Below are 23,205 nucleotides of genomic sequence, written 5' to 3'. Positions count from 1 at the left end.
AAACATTAATAACTATATTATATTAGAAGCTTTTATAAGAGTAAAGTTATCTATATATATTTGCTTTTTCTCCTTTTGAACCAAATGAGGTATCATCTCTCCCTTCCCATCAAACCAAATAGACCCTTAATTTATCAAGAAATTGATGCTTACTTTATACAAGGAAGTAGACCTCCTTCACATGAGGTGAGGAAAGGTGCATCCTACCATGGAAGAAAAAACTTATTGTCAAATTTGTCCAAAGTCATAAATATTTTGACAACTTTACCTCTTTTTGATTTAAAATATTCTAATTTTGAAATTTTTAAAAATAATTTTCATTTTATACAAATAATTAAATGTATTTTTAAAAATAAAATTAGTCTTCTATTATATTGAAATAGAGCTCACAATTTTGAAAATTCAACTTGGGTATGGGGGAATGTTCAAGTTATTGGGCCACTTTAACTCCTTCCTTTGTTGGTCAAAAAACTCCTTCCTTTCGTAATTATTTCATGCCCAACATCCAACTCCAAAGGGGTAAAAAACAAAGCCAGCAAGAATACACATGACAAACACAATTTTAGCCTAAAAATAAAATGCAAGTAAAAGCTATGCGAGCAGGAAAATTAAAATTAATGCGAATCGATGTTGACAAACTAGACTACATCATTCAAATGACACATGCTTGTGGCCTTCGGATTCAACTATCAACCTTGCATGTAGATGGAGACAATACAGGCATTGTAAGTGTGAAAGGAGATAATGCATTTAATTGCGAACACACATACAGACACACATATATATCTCACTTTGCCCGAATTAGGGAAGATGCTAATTTGCAAAGCAATAAGTAATGTACTCTAGTTGATCAAATCAAAACATTTTCATCTTCTGCCAAAGTTCTTTGCAAAGTCCTCTGCCTAGCCAATCTTGCCTGCAAATTCAGACTCTCACGTGATGAGAACATTTCACATAAGCACTAACTACATAAATCTTGAAATGTGTTGTCCCAGAATATTAATGAATTACTCTTTTGATCCTATTTAGAAGTCACTTATTTAACTAGTGTCAAAGAAAACTTAAAAACTCATTAACTATGTCTTAAAATTTAATAAGTTTTTAACTTTATCCCTATTAAATATGCACATTTTAATAATATATTTTCTCTCTCCGCCATTCAATGGAGGATACAAAAAAAATTTATGATAAAAATTTAATGATGTGACTTATAAATAGAACAAAAAAATTTCTCTCTCTATCCTATAAATAAAACCACAGGGAGTATATTGCTCAAAAGTAAAAGACCATAAATAAAATTTGATGAATTGAAAGAGTATTGTTGAAAGTGAAGAACAAACCTCTTTTGCCCAATCTGTACGACTTATAATGATCAATAGCAAAATCACTTGGACCAGTGTACCAGTTGTTATTCCAAGCCAAAGGCCTTTTGCTCTCATATGTACCACAAAACCCAAAATTGCAGCAAGTGGAATGCCAACAACATAATAAGCTCCGAAATTTACATATGCCCCTATGTGCTGCCACCCACTTCCCCTAGCAATCCCTATTTTGGACAAGAATTTGATTTAATAGAACTCCAAAAACCAAAGTTTAAATACAAGATGAATATATATATATATATATATATATTGATCATCATGAATAGTATTAAAATGATGGGAAAATAACAAAAAGAATCCATTTGAAATACACAACTGACAATAAGGTCTTATAAAATGTGATAATTCTTAAGTTCTTGGAGATCTTTCTAACATTAATGTCATCATTTGTGAAATGATTATAATGCCACTAATTTAAAATAAAAAAAGAAATATACAGTGACTACTTTGATTTAAATAATGATTACATTTCTTTTATAAATGACTAATACAAGATAGCAAATGACAAGCTTCACTTTGAAAATTTTTTTAATCATTGAAATCTAAGTATTGTAAATATCAATGACTATTTTAATTTAATTAATGACTACTTTTCTTCTAGTAATGATTAAAACATGATAAGTAATTACAACCTTCTCTTTGCAAAATTTTTAATCTTTGAAACCCAAGTGTTGTAAATATCAGTTATTATTTTAATTTAAGTAATAACTGTTTTTTTTTTTTGACAAAAAGGTATAATCAATAACAAGTTCCACCCTACCCGTTTCTTTTTTTTATTTTAAATTGAGGGCATCATAGTCATTTAACTATGATGTGCATAGTTATTACCACAAAGTCAACCTTACCTAGTGAGATAAGGTTTATTATTATTGTTATTGTTATTGTTATATAGTCATTTCATAAAAGATATTAATGTCAAAAAGGTCTTTAGGAATTTAAGAGAATTAATCACATTTTGTAAGATCTTATCATCATTTCCATATTTGGAGCAATTTTTTCTATCATTTTCCTTGGAACAAATGATCTTACCTGTGAGGGTACCTTGTAAGGAGTCCACGAAAACCGACATGACTAAAAGAGGAGATATGTCTGTGACAGAGCGTATCACATCCGGCTCATTGCTAAAAACATGACCTAAAACATCCCGACTTGCAAAAATGATTAAGCTCACTGTTATGGCCTCACAAAGCATTATAACCCTTGAACAAATGGCAGAAACTCGTGCTGCTTGTGGACTTCCAGCTCCTAATGCATTTGAAACTCTTGTGCTGAATAATAATACCATTCGTAAGAGTCATCAATGACAATTAATGAAATGATTAATTAAGAAATTAAGCCGTATGAGTCATGAACAATGCAGCTTAATTAGTTCTACATTATAGGAGTCTATTAATAATAAATGCCTTAGAGAACATTGTGATGCAAACCTTGCTGCTGAGCCAATTGATTCTGGTATTGAATAGATTGCGTAGTTCATTGATACACTGGTCAAATAATTCAAAGTTAAATAAAGAATTAGTTGATGTAGATGCATTAATTTTTTTTTTTTTTGGACAGAGTAGAGGCATTATTTGACAAGCAATACTTTTTATGGATTTTGGATACTAAAACATTTAGAAAAAGCATATACCATACGGCTAAGATTGACGTTTCAAGCTGTGGGTTTGGTCGTAGACGACCAGCAAGCAATATAGTCACTTCATATGACCACCATTGGAAGCTGAAATATTCAATAATCAATTATTAACAATATAACATTAGAATGTATAAAAAGTCAAATTATAATGTGGAAAAGAATAATACCAAGCCATTATAGCTGAAGGAACAGCCATGCCAAAGTACTCTCTAATCCCATGAAAAAGCTCCATGGAAATTGGAACCCGAGTATTTGCACAAGAATTAGAGAATTTCATATGTAACGCAAGTAAGGTCACATTCAACCAATATGAGGTACCAATGGCAAACGCTCCTCCAAAGCGACCCAAACTAGATTTAAAAACTAATGTCCAAGAAAAAACTACATGGAAGCAAATGGTAAATGAAGAGGAGAGTACAAGAGGAGTGATCAAACTTTGCATAAGATAGTATCGAATCAAGGCTTGAAGTATTGCATAACCAAAGAGAGCGGGAATCAAGCAAATTGCAAATTTGCTTGCTTCATGTGATATTAAAGGGTCTTGACCAAGCAAAACTAGTATCTTCCCCAAGTTGAGCCACAACACAGACACAGGAATACAACATAAGATAAGACAGAAGATGCCAGTTTGAATTTGAACACCAAACTTCTTATATTGCTTAGCTCCATAGGCTTGCCCACATAGTGTTTCAAGTGCAGAAGCCATTCCAAACTGTTAAGGAAGTAGAAAACACAAAATCCAAGATAAAATTGTTAGTTGTTAAACAAATGTATAAAACCCCACAAAGAGTTCAATGCTTGTAAAACAATGAGGGGTTGTTTGGTTCTGTCTTCTATCTTTGTGTTCTTAAAAGTCAATAAAATAGTTTTTCAAAACAAGTTTTGGAAACAAAAAATAAAAAAGAATCTGTTTGAATCATTATTTTAAAAAAAAAACATATCTAAATTGGTGAAATAAATAGTGAAAGAATAATTGTCGTTAATAAAAGTATGATATTTTACATCTTTTATTTATTTTTGCACAATAAAATGTAACAAAATATCTAAAATGTTCTGTTTTTTTTTAGTTCAATTTTTTTAAATTTTTCAGAATAGATAACAAAAAACACATTTTTAAACATGTTTTTCCTTTTTTTTTTTGGTTTTTCAGAATAAAAAACTATTACGAAAACAAGTAATCAAATAGGCTATAATTAAGTTACTTACCATGACACTGAAGCCAGTGACAGCACAAAGAGACATGGCAACACCAGTGCTAGATTGAACAAGTTTACCCAAGTGACCCACCATCATCAAAGAAATAGTTTGCAAAAAAAAGGTTGAATAATTCACAGCCACCATAGGCCCTGCTACATAACAAACCTCTTTTACTTCTTGAGTAAAGACATGCCATGTCAAGTGTAGATGATCCTCTTGGTTCAATATCAGCTCTGTGTTTTTCTCCAAGAGATTCTTATCCATTTTCTTTCCTGCGTCCAGTTCCAAGGCACTCCTGCCAACACTCAGAACGGCAAGAGATCTCAGTCCAGGCTCTTTGAATCATGTTTGTCATTGTTAAGAAGAATTAAAAATAGTACATTTCTTATCATTGCCGTCTAAAGCAAATCAAGTTTGAATGTCCATATCTCATCAATGCAATGATGGCGCTAGCCATCACGTAATAAATGCCCAAACCAAAGCATTCCACCACCCCTAATTAATGGAATGACTGGGAGAGAAAGTGATACGAAATGCAATTAGTTTCCAACCATGGAATTGATCAAATGATAGTAGTGATAGGAGGAGCTACGAAATTAAAAGTAAAAAAAAAAAGGTATAAAATTACACGTTTGACATGCTATAAGCTAGTCTTAATGAATAGTACATGCAAATTAAATTAAATAACAAAAAAATCATATTCATGCAATTACAAAATTTTTACAATAACAAATAACAAATATCCGTATCTTTTTATTAATAAATAGTTAATATTAATTAACGATATAATCTTAATTATAGGACATGATAAAACGGGTCTCAAAAGCTCACGAATGTCAAATGTATCTCTAGACTCAGAGACTATTTATAAAGGTACTTATATATTATTCATCAATAAAATTTTTATATTGACAATATCTTTAGATTTCACGACCTAATGGGTTGTGGACCATTGGTAGGACATGATTATTCTAACTTTCTAATTAAATGTACAGTAATCATAATATTGATCACAGAAGAAGAGCATGCAAAAGGAACCACCATGAAAAAGGTATACATGCCACAACACCATAAAAATCCAAGAAATTCTTGGCAAGAATGAGAAAGCAATTGAAACAAACTACAAATGATAAAATCTATTTCCATAAGCTTAAGCTGTGCAATCTACAGAAACCAACGGGTCAGTCATCTCATAAGAACCAACGCCTAACACTAAACCCACTAGCTACCACACTTCATCTTTTCTGGGACGGTAAAGCAAACAAGGATTTAACAGGCCCCACGCTAATCCGAATCAGGACTTACAAGCACCATAAAAGTGGGTGCCCCTAAACACTTACGTTGAAGCAGCACGGCAGCTTTGAAAATGAACTTAGATAATGAGAGATGAAACTCATGAGAGTGAGGAAGATGAACAGATAGGCAAGAGATATATAATGCAACGCAGGCTATATGGGCTACGTGAGGGTCTGCTGCATTTCTGAACCCAACCTACACGCACGGTGTCGCTTGACACGTTTGTTTTGATGAGCGCCACAAGCTACTTATGAGCAATTTAGACCAAATTTTAAAATTTTATTTTTATATTTTATTTTATATTTATTATAAAAAATTATAAAATTTTAATAAATCTATCTTATCATCAATATGAATAATATATATTTAATATATATTAAAATTTAAAATTAAATTAGACTATTTAAATTAAATCTGTATTGTTCAAATTAATGATAAAATAAATTTATTAAAATTTTATAATTTTTTTAATAAATATTAAATTAAAACCTTAAAATCTGAACAGTTTTAACCCGTCGCTTGTCTGACTACTATCCCCACCATATATATTTAAAAATAAATCACGTGTTGCCAACCTTCTGCAGGCACTTGATTGTTATGGGTTCTCTAATTAAAAAATAAAAATAAAAGAAAAATAAATATATAAACAACCTAACACATAAAAAAATTCTCATTTGATTCGTTGTATTTATTAAATTAAATTCTTATATAATATATAAATTTATCTCTCATTCATCATGAGATACATTGGTAATTAAAATGAAGGATAAAAAATAAAAATAATATATATTTTTATGAGAATAAAAATTTTATTGGTATGCAAATTTTTTCCTAAAAACTATTTATATTTTGAATCTAAGAGAATTTATTGTTAACAATTTATAATTGCAGATGATATTTAAACTTAAAGTGATAAATTTTAGAATAAAATGAAAATTATCATATAATTTGATGGTTAAAAAAAATTACCAAATAATTTTGTGTATATTATATCTACAGTTCTAGACTATACTTAAAATTGCGCAAGCGAAAAAATATAAAATAAAATAAATTATTTATATTTTCAATTTGTAATATAATAAGAAAAATTTAGCTAAATTGTACATGTATTCTTTTAATTTTATACTACATTTCATTTTAATCATTTAATTTTATAAAGGATCTTTTTAAATCTTTTAACCTTAAATCATTGGCTTCATCAGCAATAATTTCCTATATTGAAATTTTAAATATTAATAAAATATTTTTAAATATTAACACATTAAGTTTAATTTTTTAAAATAAAAATGAATAGTACAAAAAATAATTAATTAAAACCAACTGTATTAGATTTAGAGAAATGAAAAAATACTTTATAAAATTAAGTGATTAAACAGAAACCTTATATAATTTTAAATGGCTAGAGGTACAATTTAACTAAAAATTTTAGAATAAAATAAATTATGTATTTTAAATTTTTATTTTATAAATTTTAAAAATTATTAATATTAATTTTTATAAAATTATCAAGTCAATATTTTAATGATTATTAAAGTTTTTAAATTTTTTAAATTTTCCCGTGCATTGCACTGTGCTAAAATCAAGTTTAAAAATAAGGCACGTGTATGTTGCCTACCTTCTGTACACTCTTGATTGTGATCGATCGCTTCTTCAATTAAACAGAAAAAAGAAAAAGGTATATATATTTTTTGGAAAAGAAATTATATATAATCACTCCGAGAATCACGCGTTTAAATTTCGAAAAATGTTATATAATTTTATCATAGAAATATGAGTACACATTAATGATACTTCTGTGCTAGTGCACATTAATGATACTTCTGTTTTATTATATTATCAAAACCCTTTAAACCAGATAATTAAAAGGGAGAATGACATATAAGAATTTTATAAGAATATTAATATTAAATTAAAATTTTATAACATTAACATTCTCAAATTTCAGTATTCCTTTTATCATATTTTAATATTAAAATTTTTAATTTAATATTAATATTTTTGTAAGATCTTTACTTATCATTCTCCCTTGTACAAATTATGGTAGATAAAAAGCTTTTGAGGAAAAAAAAAATTAATAAAATATAGGATGACTAAACATTTCTAGAATCATCAGTCCTGTAAGAAGCGATGTTGAGATTTGAGAACACATTAGGAAAGAACGTAGTATTAATAAAACACTTCGCAGATCACCTTCACATCAATGGCAATCACGTGATGATGTTCTAGCAACCTTACATTTTCATGGATCAACAGGATTTTTTTGTATTTTCTCTCAAACTTATACATAGTGTTCAACTTATACAAGTTCTAATTGTCCTAATTCTGTCTCAGATATATCAGAAAAGGGGTTTGAAATGGAACGAGTTTACTTCTGGATCTCCCATCCTATCCCATCTCAAATATTATATAGATATATATTATTTTTTTATTTTAAAAATATATATTAAATATATTAATTATATTAATATAATTTATATTTATACTAATTATAATTTCAATACGTGTTGTTCTAATTTAAAACTAAAATTTTTTTATATTGATTATTTGAATGACATAAAGAAAACAGTATGAGTAATATCTTTTTTTAGAATATATTAATTATATTAATATAATTTATTATTATATCTACCTATTTAATAACTTTTGATTCTATTATTCTTCTTGCTTTATTTTCAAAAGAGTTACTAACTTAACATATTTCAATTAAAAAAGAAAAACAGTGACTTGATTTTGTATTGGATTTGTTTGTTGTTACTGCTCTTATAATCTAAAGATTACTTATAATTGCTATCATAATATATTATATTTCATGTATACTTGACTATAAATTGTGCACTTGTAGTTGTAATTGATGTAATTTAATAATTATTGTGATTTATGTATTTATATTATTGCTCTTATAATCTAGAGGTCATTTGTAATTGCTATCATAATATGTTATATTTCATGTATATTTGACTATAAGTTGTGCACTTATAGTTGTAATTGATGTAATTTAATAATTATTGTAATTTATGTATTTATATTATTTTAATTTTAAACTTAATCAGTTATGTAATTCAAAATTTTAATTACTAAATATTATTATTCAAATAATTTTTTTACATTATCTTCTTTATCGAGGTAAGGACATGTGAACACCCCTACTTCCTCAAGACTAGATGAAAATATTGTCTTTGGACCTATATACAAGATCATATCTACTGATATTAATTAATACAATACATTTTTTTATAAAATTTAATGAAAACATTCATAACACATTTTTCCATGCTTCTCATCTCTCCCCCTTAATTAAAAGTGCCTATCAAAGGGTTGTTTTTAAAAAAATTGTCAGAATTTTTTACATTTAATTACTTTTAATTAATTTTCTTAATTTCACAAAAAACGGAGGGAGTAGAACTTTTCATACAATTGTGTTAACTACGTGTCTTTTGCATGCATTAACTCCATGCCTTTTAACATGAATATATAGCATGTTTTGTCTATAGCTAGAGTGGGAGACCGCTAGACTATCCCATATGGACTCAGATGATCAGATCATATGGGATAAGACATATAAATCCTATTACCATTTTTTTTTTTAAGTTCAACCCGAATTGATCGCATTTAGGTCCTAATTCAGAGAGCAGGTATGATTAATTTTAAAAAATAATTTTTTATAATTGTTATAAAGTACTCCATCCATCTAAAATTATAAGATATTTTAAACAAAATTACATGTACCTATAAAGTTCATTAAATACACCTTACAATCTTACTTTTTAAAATAAAAATATAAACTTTTAAAAATATTATTTATTTGTAAAAAAATATTAAAAAGAAAGAATATACAAGAAAGATAATATTAAAAAAATATTATCAATAAAACCTTATATTATAATTTAAATTTTTTAAGATAAAATATAATTTTCAAAAATATCATCTACTTGTAGAAGAATATATAGAAAGAATAATGTTAAAAAAATAAAATTAATAAAATTTTATTTTTGTCAACATCTTATATTTTGGAATGCCTAATCTCCTTTAAATTATCTAGGTTTCCTTTGGATAGGAAGAAAATGGGAGGAAAATATAGAGGAAAGAATATCTATTATGAGAAAAAAAAATCTTAAAAATATTAATTTTTACAATTTTTTCACCTAGTATTTTTTTCTCTTAAATTTTCTTGTCATTCATAAACCAAGGGTTAAAATTTCAAAAGCAAAGTTAAATATTGTTCAATCCTCCCAAGTGCAAGGATGACACTATTTCAAATGTTTTATTTCAACAACCCTCAAATTTTATATTTACATAAAATATATTTTTGAAGTTAAAAATAGAAAGCGACTTAATTGCCTTTTGCGTTTCACACTTTATTTTTTCAACCGAAAACCTTTTTATACTTAAAAAAAACACTAATTTTCAAAGCTTAAATCCCAAAAAAAAAGGGGCAACTCACTTGTATTCTCAATTCTATCTACGATTGCTTGTGTGCAAAACCAAATTACTTGTCCTCTAACTTTGTGAACTACTTTTTTAATCTATTTGGTTTGGATTTAGACATATTTACTCGAGGGACATGACATTGTTGACTTAGAACCATCAACACGGGCAGAGACCTCTAGACACCCATTTAGGCATTGTATTTTGTTGGACAGGGATAGGAAAAATGGGGGATTTTTAAATATAATGACTTTAATGTTTGACCCTCGTCAGCCTGTTAAATATAGGCTCGGGCTAAAGCTAGTCCATTTAAACCCTATATTGTTCTCTCTTTGTTTTTTGTTTTTTTTAATCCAGCATATTGTTGCAACTGTAGATATATATTTCAAAATAATACTATTGAAATTGTTTGATTTATTTTAATTTTATAATTAATATATAAAAATGATACAATTTCTTAAATTGTGCATTGTTAGTATAGTAGTATAATTAAATATTTCAGGTAAAAAATTATGCAAGCTTCTGAACATCTAAACCCAACCCTGGGCCTCATCAATCAAGGTTGGGTTTGAGCAATATGGCCAATTTAAGACAGGTAAGTTTATGGATTTGAGAACTTAAGCTGGGAATTTAAATTTAAGGATCAGGCTCGCCCATACTGACCATGATCTCTTTTCTTCCTTCTTGATCATATTAGGAGTGGCCAGAGGGGATGAGCCATGAACTAGGGACTATTACCAAATGAAGTAGAGGAAGGAAGCAAAAAGAAAAACCAAGAGAGCAGTGTCTCCAAAAGTAGGAAGGAAAAGGTAAGAGTTTTTTTTTTTTTAATCGGCAGGACAAGGAAGAGTTAAAAGTGACATTGTTAACATCAGATATCAGTAAATAAAGTTGGGCCTTCTCTGGCTCCCTTTCGTGTACTAGCTTCGTGATAGTTAAGCTACAACTAAAGCTGATGAGTAGTGTCAATGGTGCCAACCCAAAAAAGCTTCTTTTGTTTGGTTGAAGGGTCCAATCACGAGAATATGAGTTTGTTTGAAGAAGAGACAAATCCAGGAAAAGTTTTACCGTGATGATATATAATTAATCCTAATAGATACCAAATCAAATCAAACTAAACTCAAAAAACACCAACCAGCTGTTTGGTTTAATTTCTCACTCTTTCTGGAGAGATACAATACAATGCAATTTTAATATCATTTTAGAAGAGGGAGAAGGTAATAGAGTATAATGAAAATTTAGGGGATATGCATAAGTATTATCATCATTTTAGCAATGATGTGTAATAATTATTATCATGAGTCCACTTAAAAAGCTAACTACTCTCTTAATAGCATTGAATCAAACGGGTCGGAAGTGTAGCCAGTAGTAGCAGCAAATTTACTGCTTCCACTAACCGGAAAGCAACATATAGGGGGATGAGTCATAATAATAATAATAATAATAATAATAACATACAACATATCACACATCTTACTGACAAGTGGCAACCTACGAAATCCGTCAACATACTTCCTTTACTGTGTTCGACAGGGAATCCTCAGCTACACATGGATAGTAACGAGTATGATTTGGTCTTGGGATTCTACGAAGGAACCTATTTTTCTTGTCCTTGATTTAACCGGTAAAAGAATTGTGCCAGTTTAATCAAAGAACTTAATTTTTTTTTTAAATTCGAATCTCAAAATTGTAATAGTGTTGATAATAAAGCCTTCGCCCTCAATTCCGGATTAGTCTGTCCCATTAATTCCTCTCCTCTCAGCACGATGTGCTGCAAATCTAAGATACTGGATATTCATGTAAATGAAAAAAAATAAAAAACGGAACCCTATTTTCATATCTCTCTCTCTCTCTCTCTCTCTCTCTCTGCGCACCAACATTAGAAGAAACCCCAAATACTAAGTTGCATCAACCACCAATCACTCATCATGACCACATAACACATTTGAAAAAGAACTTTAAAATTGCAACTAACGAAGTATGACCATAACGCAAGACAATCAATCAACTAAGAATCCATAAAAACCCCAACAAAAAAAAAAAGGAAACGTACGGCATGAATGGAGGGAGGGAGGAAGGAATAGTACCTACAGTACTTTCGATTGTCCAAAAAGGACGTCGTTGCAGGATCCAAAAGCCTAAACAAAGACAGCGATCGACAACAAAGCCTAGTACTACTCCGGTGTACATAAATAGACAAACACGTTGTGCTTGTGTGTGTATGCATGCGTACAATGGGGGAGAATTAATGAGGACAGAAAGGAACGTACCGGTCGGTATGTGTAATTTCGGCCGGTGGGTCCTGAACGCGGAGGACATGGGGGACTGCGGCGGTGGAAGGCGGCGACGGAGGGACCGTAAGGTTGGTAAGTGTGTATGGGTTGTGTGCATGCGAGTGCGGCTGCGCCATGAGGACGAATAATGAGTCCAGAAGCCCAGAATGGAGCGAGCCCGGGATGAGTCCACTCGGTTGAGGGGTGCAAATGTAAACTGCAAAGAGTGAGGGTAGTGCAAAATTTTCCTCCACGTTTGGGGAAAATTGTCCCAAAAGAGCCTAATGAGAAAGAGAGACACGCACAAGTCTCACCTGCGAGTCTGCGACATGCAAATGCAATGCTTTTATACCTGTTATTTTGCTTTTCTTTTTGTCTTTTTTTTTTGAGGCGGAACTTGTAGGAGACGTTGAATGGCAGCAAAATTTGACTCGAATACGTATGCTTCATTATTTTCAAAGAGGATAAAGGAAAATAAAACGAATTGAAACACTTGTGTATCCCTAAAGAAAAAACATAACTTTAAATTTTTATATTTTGTTTACATTCTAAATCTTTTTTGAATAAAATATTGTTTATCAAAAAATTTAGAATATCAAAAAATAAAAGTGTATAAATTTACAATATCAAAAAAAAGTATAGAAACTTACAATAACATGTGAGCAAAATGCAGAGATTAAAAATTATATTTTTTTCATATTAAAATTCAGAACTGAATTTTTGTAATCTATAAAATATTTCAATTCGTTTAGTTTTTTTAAAACTAATTTCACAACTTACAAAAGAATTTATGTAAAATTGAGACGTTTGGGTTCAAAAAAATTTATATAAGAGGTGGTGTAAATTATGCAAGATTACTTGTAATTATATTATTTTGCTTCCAAGTGTTTTAATTCTTTCCTTGTTTCAATAAATCCTAATAAATGAAGACATTGGCCTTTATTTGAAAATTATGCAAACTGGAGGCGTTCAACGTTGGCAAATGTTTCTTGTTGACTCATCAAGCAAATTTTCCACTTTGGTGATCTGTGTGGGGCCCGCGTGGGTCTCTCTTGACCGAAACGATTGACTCGTCCGGGGAACGGGATCTCAGCCGACTGACGTCTGCATAATGTTTGGAATTGGATCCTATCCCTACGAGTCTACTACGCTACAACCTTTTTTCATAAAAAAAGTGTTGTTTTTTTTTTTAAGCCAGACATAGAGTTGGGTCAAAGCAGAATTTGGCCTTTAAATAAATTATAAGTTGATCGATGTCTGTCTACTGCCACAAACTCGTCTTCGTACCACATCGCCCCTTAAATAAAAATAACAATGGAAAAGGATAAAAAATTATAAAAAAAATTCAAAAATTATAAATGAGGAACAAAAAATTAGTAAATTACAACAAAAAACTAAGAAACTTTCTTTGACCTTTTTTTATCATTGTTTAATTAACTAATAATTAAATTTAACTTTTATTAATAATAAATATAACATTATATCTTTTTTAAAATTTGAATAAGAATATTATACTAAAATAAGTTTATAATTTTAAACACTTCTGGACTCATAATTTTAATATGAAATTATCATTTAATCCTTTGTTTGATTTAAATTCCCTTCTCCTAGTTCCATTTTCCCTCCTCCTATCTTTTCTCACATTTAGTTCTCAAGTTCAAGAATTAAAATTTAAAATAACAATGTTTTATATCAACTAGTCTTAGTCAAAAATATAAATAACTTAATATTTAAAAAAAATTAGTTTATCTCTTGTATTAATTAATTTGGATTCTCTTGTTTATGAATTTATAACTTTCTTCTGGATTATTATAAATTGAAATTAAGAACAAAAGGATAGAGTAATATATATTTTTTAGAATTGATAATTTGGATAGGCCATATTTATTTAGGTTAGGTTTAAAATATCATACTATATATAAAAAGTTCATATAGTCAAATTCAGTCCTAATCTTTTGGGCTTTTAAACCTATTTAGACTGGTCTGAATACTCAAATTATTAAATTTTATTTTTAATTTTAAAAAAAATTAATATTTTTAATTTTTATATTATTTTATTAATGATAAAAAAGAAATTTGGCTATTTAGGTCCAAAGTAAAAAACATTTTTTAAACTCCTAAACCAGGCCCTAATATCTTTTAGGCTTATTCGTGCTTGTTTTTTAAACTTGGCCCAGATTACCTCCTCTAATATTTTTATGAGAATAAAAATTTGTTATTATATAATTATTGTCATGTGCCTATATTTTGGACAGGAGTAAGTATATTTTAAAATTATTATTATTATATATTAAAAAGTAACATAAAAATGATTAAATAATTTTTGCAATTTTTTGAATAGTTCAAATACAATTAAAAAAGGGAAAATAGATACAAGAGCAAGAAACTAAAGAAAGAAGGAGAAAAACTGAAGATACATGTCAGCTTAAATGGGGGTTGGTTTTAATTTTCTACATAAATTATGTTGAAGTTGGAGAGTAAAAAATAAAATAAAAACATATCGGCCCTTATAATTTTACTTAATTTTAAATTAAATCCTTATAATTTATTTTTTTCTTATTGAGCCCTTGTAGTCTCACCAATTAATTTTTTACTCCCTAAAAGTTAAAATCCTTACATTTTTTCCTTTAAAAAAATTAAGAACTTTTGTTTTTTATTAAATGATTGTATGATTTTAGAATTAATTACCTAATTTGTATAACTCATAATTTATATAATATTAGATTGTCTTCTAAATATTTTTTATACATGTAGAATTTACATCCAAAATATAATAAAAATATAAAGATAGATCAAACCAATTTTTTGCAACTTTGGCTAAAAGTATTAAATAAAATTTTCTGCAAACTCTAAGAATATCTTTATTTTGTAAAATTTAATAATTCATTATTAATTTTAATCTTCAGGGGTTAATATATATAACAGATGAAATTATAAGGGCTCATTAAAATAAAATAAATTATAGGGACTTAATTTAAACTTGAGTAAAATTATAAAGACCTGTAAATATATTTTTTCAAGAATAAGTAATAAATATCACTTACTATCTCTGTGCTAAAACCTCCAGCTCGGATGTAAGTGCTGGAAATGGAGGGGAGAAAACTGAATAAGGCAGCTAAGTCCTAATTTATTTTAATACTTGAAATTTCCTAAAGAACTAGCGGCGCAAGGTGGGGGATTAGAAAATCTAGCTAGAAAGTGACAACAAAGTGTAGGTTTTTTTTGGGAGAATTTCACCTAACACCGATATATTTAACACAATCTAAAATTTTATTATAAGATGTTGAGCTTGAATTGAAATAGTAGTATAAAGAAAAATATTAAAATATCCTTATTCCAATAATATGTTGCAGTAAAATAAGTGACACAATGTAATTAACAAGTAAAGTAAAACATTTAATTAGTATAAAAAATATTTAGTTAATAGGCCCAAATCCAAATAAGTCCAACTCCTTGAAAAGTTTGAATGGCTAAGCTTGACTTGAATTTTTTCATGCTTTGGGAATTTTGAATAACAGATTTTTTTAAATTATCTTTTATTAATTTTTTTCTGTAAAATTAATTATTTTATTTTATAAAAAATATAAATTATATTTTTTGAATACTTAAACTATGTATAGGACTCAAATATATGATATTTTAGTATAAAATAAACTAAAACTTAAATAATTAATTAATATTTATTATTTTTTATATATTTTTTAAAATATAATCTTTTTATTTAGATATTTGGACTAAGATCGAACCTGATCAAATTTGGCTTAAATTTGTTCTAACCTATTTAGGCCCATACATAAAAAAAACAAAATATTTTTCTAAGCCGGCCTTAAATTTTTTCAAGCAAATTTAAATTTGATCCAAATTATCAACTCTAATTAATTGTACAAGTTATGCTAACAGCGCTTAACAAGTAATATATTTAACTCGCTACATGGACTTTACAAATAAAGTTATGGAGTTAGCAAGCAATATAAGTGAATGAACAAGTAAATTTAAAAAAATAACAACTTTTTTAAGTATTAATAGGAAATTAACAAGCAATGTAATTAATTTTACTTATAATGATGACTGTTTGACAAGTTATAGATTTAAATTGACATATAAACTTTTGTTGTTAATTGACTAGCTATATTCCTTATTAAATGTTTTGTTTGTTAATTTTCTAATATTGCTTGTTACGTTGCAACACATTGTTTGATTTTTTAAAAAATATCATATATATAATCTTTAATTAAAATTCTCTCTTTTTTTTTATTTACTCTCTTGCTAAGATAATGAAGCGAAGATGTAGGTACTTCGACCAGGAGAAAAGAAAGGTTGGAACTTGCGTCCCAATCATTTTTTAAATTTTGTTTTCATATCGTTTTCCTTCCATTTCAAGTTATATGATAACTTTTAATAAAATTATACATATTAATAAATTTTTTTAAATATATTTTGTAATCATATTTTATTTTTTAAAAATACAAAAATATAAATTTTAAAAATATCTTTCATTTAATATAAATTTATTTCTGAAACAGTAAATAGAAACATAAAGAAAATATGAAGAGAAAAGGATAATATTAGATAAATTTAATTTATAAAATTTTATTTTTATCAAAATATCTTACATTTTTAATTGTCTTATGATAGTTAAATTATTAGTGTTAGTTTTTTTAAAAATAAATTCAACTTACTTTTATCAAATGGATCATCTTTAAAAACAATTTATCTATTATATGTAACATTTTACTTTAATAATAGAAAATTATGAAATATAAAATTATAAGAAAATGATTAATTATCCATTTTTATGTAAAGTGGCTTATATAAAGGTTCGCTAATGTATTAATCATTAGATTATATTGACAATATTTTATGATCAAACTCTATCATGTATTTATTAACTTTTATTTGGCTGGAGGAGAATGGAGGGAAAGAAAGATTTTAACGTGTTCAGTTTAAAAGAAATGGGTAAATTAGGTTACAAAATTTTTAATAAAAAAATATGTAATTAAAAGAGTAATAAAAATTAATTAAAAGTTTTCAATTCCATTTTTCTAATGTTTTTAAATTAAACTTGTGAAAATCTCTCATTAGATAAAAGTTTATGCGGCTAAAAAGGCACTATCTAAAATACCTAAATTTATTTATCTCTAGCTTCACGCTTGAAGACTATTCCTTCTCATTCTATATATACATCACTTTCAATATGTTTTATTAAAATTAAAAAAAATTAAGACTCATTAAATTTATCTTAAAATTTAACAAGTTTTTATCTTTACCCCTAATAAATATTATTAAATTTTATTGTTAGTATTTTTATTTAAAGTATTTAATAATAACAAAAATGTAAAAAAAGGCATTAAAAATTGCCAAGTATTTTATAAATATGATTGAATTTTTTCTTCTCTTTTTATTCTATAAAAAAGATCAGAAGAGTATATCTCAAGAAAATACGTCCCCGAGCTTCCTTTCATGGGTTTTCCCTTTATTTGCTTATTATTTTGTATTTCTGACGTATTAAAAAAGTGTAAATTTTTTTGTTTTAAAAAAAGTTTAAGTTTTACTTATTCATTTTATTTTAATCCAGTAAAGAATCTGTCAGTAAATAATTAATAACCTATCTTTTTAAAAATTCCACTTGTTCTGAAGTGTTTTAATTAAAACCACAGTTTTTCAGGTGTATCTCCTATTTTCATTAACATTTTTCTTCTAATTAGCTGAATTTGCGTAATTTATAAAAATACTTTAATTTGTTTAGTTTTTTAAACTATTTTGCATAATTTACAAAATAATTTATTTAAAACTTAAACATTTAGGTTCAAAATAATTTTATATAAGAGGTGGTGTAAATTATGCAAGATTACTTATAATTATATTATTTTGCTTCTAAGTGTTTTATTTAATTCTTTCCTTGTTTAAATAAGTCCTAATGAATGAAGACTGTAGCTCTTTATGGAAAATTATGCAAAGTTGACGCGTTCAATAATAAATGTTTGTTGTTGACTCCTCATGCAACTTTTTCACTTTTTTTTATTGAAAAAATCATATTTAAAGATCCTTTAAAAAAATTATTTATAAATAAAATTATTGATAAATTTTATTTTAAAAAAGTAAGTTATGTTTTTATTTTAATAATAATTTTCTTCATATTAATTTTTATTTATAAATAATTTTTTTTGAAGAGTCTTTAAATATGTATATATTTTTTTAATTCATGCGGTGCCTGCAATGGTCACTCATGACCAAAAGGATTTGACTCAGCGGGAGAACGGGATCTTAGCCGACAGATTTTGGTGATGGTGCTCAGTGCTCATTATCATACGATGAGTAATTTGACCGTCTTAGTTACGGATTTTATTTTTATATTTTATTTTATATTTATTAAAATAAAAATTATAAATAATATTTCATTCATTTCAAATTAAAAGACACTTTTAAACAAGATTCAATATTTCAAAATATAAAATATTTTAATAAAAATAAAATTTTATTGATGATACTTTTTAATATTATCCTTTACATATATTCTCCTTCCTTAATATTCTTTCATCAATTGAGCATTAAATGAAGGATATTTTTTAAAAATTTATTTTTTTTAAAAAAGTAAGGTTGTAAAATATATTTGAGAAGTTTTATTGATATGTAAAATTTTATCTAAAAATATCTTATAATTTAAAACAGATGGAGTAATAAATTTACTTTCATTAATTTTTGAGATCATTTTCTATTTATTGACAGTCAAAGTTAGCTTTTATTAATGATAGTTGCGGTATTGTATCATTTTTAAAAGTTAAATGAGAACATTATACTAAAAATAAATTTAAAATCATAAATATTTTTAAACATTTAACTTTAGAGTTCAATTGTCATTCAACCCTATATAATTTGTTGGGTTTAAACTTAAATTCCCTCCTCCTATCTTTTCTCGCATTTGGTTCTCAATTTCAATAATTAAAATTTATTACACTCTTCCATTCAAAATATAGGTATTTTTTCCCAACTATCATTGATTCAAATTTCAAAATATAAATAACTTATTATTTGTTAAAAAAATTCATTATATTCATTATATTTATTAATCTAGATCTTGTGTTTGTGAATTCGTCACCTTCTTCTCCTTCATTATAAATTGAAACTTAGAATAAAAATAAAAAATAATACATATTTTTATAAGAATAAAGATTTTAATAATATGTGAATTATTCTCTAAAGAAGCCTATATTTTGGGCTGAAAGAAGAATGTTATTAAATTATGATTACAATAGTAAAAAGAAACATAGAAATCATTAAATTTATACTATTAGAATTTGATTTGAATAATTTAGAATTATAACTCTTTTGGTCCTTATTAAGAATAGAGATAAAAATTTATTAAATCTTAAGATAGAGTTACTAAGGTTTATAATATTTCTGTAATTTTGGTGAAACATATTAAAAATAATTTATAAATAAAATGTTTTATCAAAATTTTGAATTTTTATTATTTAAGGTGAAATTATAATAATTTAAATTTATTTATTACGATTTAATATTATAGTAAAAATTTTATAAAATATTAAATATTAACTATTGCAATTGAGATGTAAGTGCTGGAAATGGAGGACAAAAAATTGAATAAGGCAGCCAAGTCCTAATTTTTATTTAATACTTGCAATTTCTCAAAGTAGAAGCTGCTACTATAGATTCAAACATTTAAGTAAAAAATGATAACTAGTGTTTTCAAAATCAAATCAGACAGTTGAACAGGTTCGGCCGACACCCGTTCAATAAAATAGCTTAGCTTGGACATTTAGATCGTTTGAAATAGTTGGCCCCCCATTAAGCCATCCGAAACCGAATATTGAATCAAAAACTGGAGTCGGCTAATACGAACAGGATGGAGTCCTTTTTTTTTTTTTTTGGCCACCAGATTTTATTGTTTACTTGAGAACGAGAAAATAGAAGATGGAGAGAGAGAGAGAGAGGGAGATGGTAACCAACCCGAAAAAGACAACGAATCAAGTTGAAAATTGATTAGAGAATGGAAAAAATGTCGAATTACTTTGTCTTCTTTGAATAATGGCAAGATGATACCGGCACTAATGAAGAGAACGTGGGGAAGGACAAATAGTGAAAGACGCAGTGAAGGTGACGTGATGGAAAGAGAAGAGTTACATGACCCTTGGAAAATAGTGAAGAATTTTGGAATTTTGAAAAGTAGTCTGCGACAAACGAAACTAACGTCTTGGAGGGGGAGTGGAAAAATGCTTTGAAAGGGGAAGAGTTTGCCTTCGATATTGGGGAAGCTGTATATCATTAATGCTAAAATCTTGAGAATTATGATTACATCAGTTAAGATTTAGTCAAGATTTAATGGAAAATAAAACCTATTTTTTATTAGGTGGATGCAGACCACAAACGTTGACGAAGAATTTATTTAAATGCTTCTGCTCCGTCAATTTAAAAATATAAATATTTTTTTAAAAATTAAATATTTAAAAATATAAAACATTTTTAATCTTTTAAAATGTAATCATTATTTTTAAAAAAATACCTTCATTAATAATGACTTTATATTTATTGTAGGGTATTTAATAAAAGTGAATATGAAAAGATAGAATTAGTTGAAAAATAAGTAACTCTTTTTATTAAGAGTGTAATTCAATTAAAAATGTCTTACATTTTTAAATGAAAGGAGTATTTAATTTATGTAATAAAAATTTTGTTATCTGAAATTTTATTCTTAATATTATTATTATGGGTTACTCTGGTCTTATTTATAAAGTAAAAATAAAATATTTTTTTATCATATTTATAAGTTACCTCATTAAATTTTTATTGTAAATTTCTGCATTTAACCTCCATTGAATGTTAAAGAGAGAAAATACATTATTAAAATTTATAATTTAATAGGAGTAAAGTTGAGAAATTATTAAATTTCTAGACAAAGTTAATAAATTTTAAAGTTTTTTTTGATTATAGTAAAACATGTTATAAGTGCCTTATAAATAGAATCAGAAGAATAAGGTCCAAATTTACCCCTGTATTTATTCTTTAGGAATGCTGAACATTCTATACTCTTAAATGAGGCAATTTTATTCCTAAATTATTTTTTTGAGGAGCAAAAATCCCCTTCTGTTAATAAACCGTTAACTCTACTGTTATATGCTGACATGACTTGTGCGTGGGGCTCATGCACAGTGACATGTAAGACTCTGACCATATCCTTTGGTGCTAATTTACCTCTAAACTCTTTTTTTCAAGAGCACTAAGCATCCTAAAATTTTTTTTAGGAACACTGAGTATCTTGAAGTCTTATTAAAATAAAATTTAATAAATATGATTAAAATATTAAATATTTTCATATTTAATAGTTGAAATATTATTATTTATAAATATTCATTCAAAATTTATGAATTACTTTTTAAATATTAACAATTCAAATTAGCATTTTATAATTTTGTAGATGATTTCTTTCGATCTTTAATCTTCTTTCTGACACAATGCTCAAATCATTATATTTTTTATGCATGTCAAAACTTACTTATATGTTTAATATTGGTTAGGTTCCTTAATTTTTTTTGTCAACTAACAATCTTCCTCCAAAATATTATACTACCCAAATTTAATGCTCTCTATATATTGCAGTGTTAGGAGTAAAATCAGAAATATGACAATCAAAATCAACAAAATGACAATAAAAATATTTATCTAAAAGATATCACTTATTTCATTAATGCGCTACAAAAAAGTTACTTAACAAAAGAAAAATGGAGAGATAAAAAGAAAAAAATATCTTCATCAATTTGAAGGTTCATTTCCTTCATTTTTAATACAAAATTATAAAATATTAAAAATATTAAAATATTAAATTAGGTGATGTAATGTTTTAAGTTATAGTATTTAAATTATTAAATATTAAAATACTTAATATTTTCATAATATGTTTTAAATATTATTGTAACAAGATTTCAAGATACCCAACACTTCTAAAAAAAGACTTTAGGTGCTCAGCACTTATAAAAAAAGAGTTTAGGGACAAATTAGCATTAAAGTACATGGTTAAAGTCTTACATATCACTATGCGTGGCCTTACACATGCCACGTCAACATATAATAGTAGAATTAATAATTCATTAATGGAGGGGGTTTATTGCTCTTCAAAAAAAATAGTTTAAGGGTAAAATTGTCCCACTTAAGAATATAGGATGCCCAACACTGCTAAAAAATAAATATGAGGATAAAATTGAACCTTAACCTTAAGATTAAGCCCAAGTAATTGTCCCTTTATTTTCTTTTTTAATTATTAATTTATATATATTAATTATTAGTTAATTGTAGTTTTATTTTTAATTATTATTTAATTAATTATTGTTGAATTACTTTTGTCATTATTTTTATATAAAATTGTTGTTGTTGTCATTATTATTTTTGGATGTCCAATGTTTAGGGAAAATATGCCAAAAGTTACTTAACAAAAGAAAAATGGAGAGATAAAAAGAAAAAAATATCTTCATCAATTTGAAGGTTCATTTCCTTCATTTTTAATACAAAATTATAAAATATTAAAAATATTAAAATATTAAATTAGGTGATGTAATGTTTTAAGTTATAGTATTTAAATTATTAAATATTAAAATACTTAATATTTTCATAATATGTTTTAAATATTATTGTAACAAGATTTCAAGATACCCAACACTTCTAAAAAAAGACTTTAGGTGCTCAGCACTTATAAAAAAAGAGTTTAGGGACAAATTAGCATTAAAGTACATGGTTAAAGTCTTACATATCACTATGCGTGGCCTTACACATGCCACGTCAACATATAATAGTAGAATTAATAATTCATTAATGGAGGGGGTTTATTGCTCTTCAAAAAAAATAGTTTAAGGGTAAAATTGTCCCACTTAAGAATATAGGATGCCCAACACTGTTAAAAAATAAATATGAGGATAAAATTGAACCTTAACCTTAAGATTAAGCCCAAGTAATTGTCCCTTTATTTTCTTTTTTAATTATTAATTTA

The 23,205-nt window shown here is 26.7% G+C and overlaps 1 protein-coding gene across 1 annotated transcript; it reads right to left on the bottom strand.

Annotated features, from left to right (window-relative positions):
* Nucleotides 1-467: 467 nt before the first annotated feature.
* Nucleotides 468-12,511, bottom strand: LOC129311702 (protein DETOXIFICATION 14-like). The gene is made up of 8 exons (XM_054954118.1): nucleotides 12,207-12,511; nucleotides 4,225-4,510; nucleotides 3,186-3,730; nucleotides 3,013-3,102; nucleotides 2,810-2,866; nucleotides 2,412-2,650; nucleotides 1,341-1,546; nucleotides 468-916 (listed from the first exon to the last, which is right to left on the bottom strand). The coding sequence occupies exons 1-8, from the start codon at nucleotides 12,344-12,346 to the stop codon at nucleotides 851-853; spliced, it is 1,629 nt and encodes a 542-aa protein (XP_054810093.1). The 5' UTR covers nucleotides 12,347-12,511; the 3' UTR covers nucleotides 468-850.
* Between the last annotated feature and the right edge of the window lie 10,694 nt (nucleotides 12,512-23,205).

The sequence above is a fragment of the Prosopis cineraria genome, unplaced genomic scaffold (genome assembly GCF_029017545.1).
Source record: "Prosopis cineraria cultivar Desert tree isolate PC_DT_omini unplaced genomic scaffold, ASM2901754v1 PC5, whole genome shotgun sequence".
Classification (NCBI taxonomy): Eukaryota; Viridiplantae; Streptophyta; class Magnoliopsida; order Fabales; family Fabaceae; genus Prosopis; species Prosopis cineraria.
The sequence above is the reverse complement of the archived record's forward strand: the minus strand, read 5'-3'. Positions and strand labels throughout refer to the sequence as shown.

Bases quoted from the DNA above. Each gene is read 5' to 3' on its own strand.
- LOC129311702 (XM_054954118.1), bottom strand. From the start codon at position 12,346: ATGGCGCAGCCGCACTCGCATGCACACAACCCATACACACTTACCAAC. The intron at 2,867-3,012 runs GTATATGCTTTT...TTATTTGACCAG, and splicing joins ACGTCAATCTTAGCCGTATG to TGTATCAATGAACTACGCAA. The intron at 1,547-2,411 runs GTAAGATCATTT...TGTCCAAAATAG, and splicing joins CTTACAAGGTACCCTCACAG to GGATTGCTAGGGGAAGTGGG.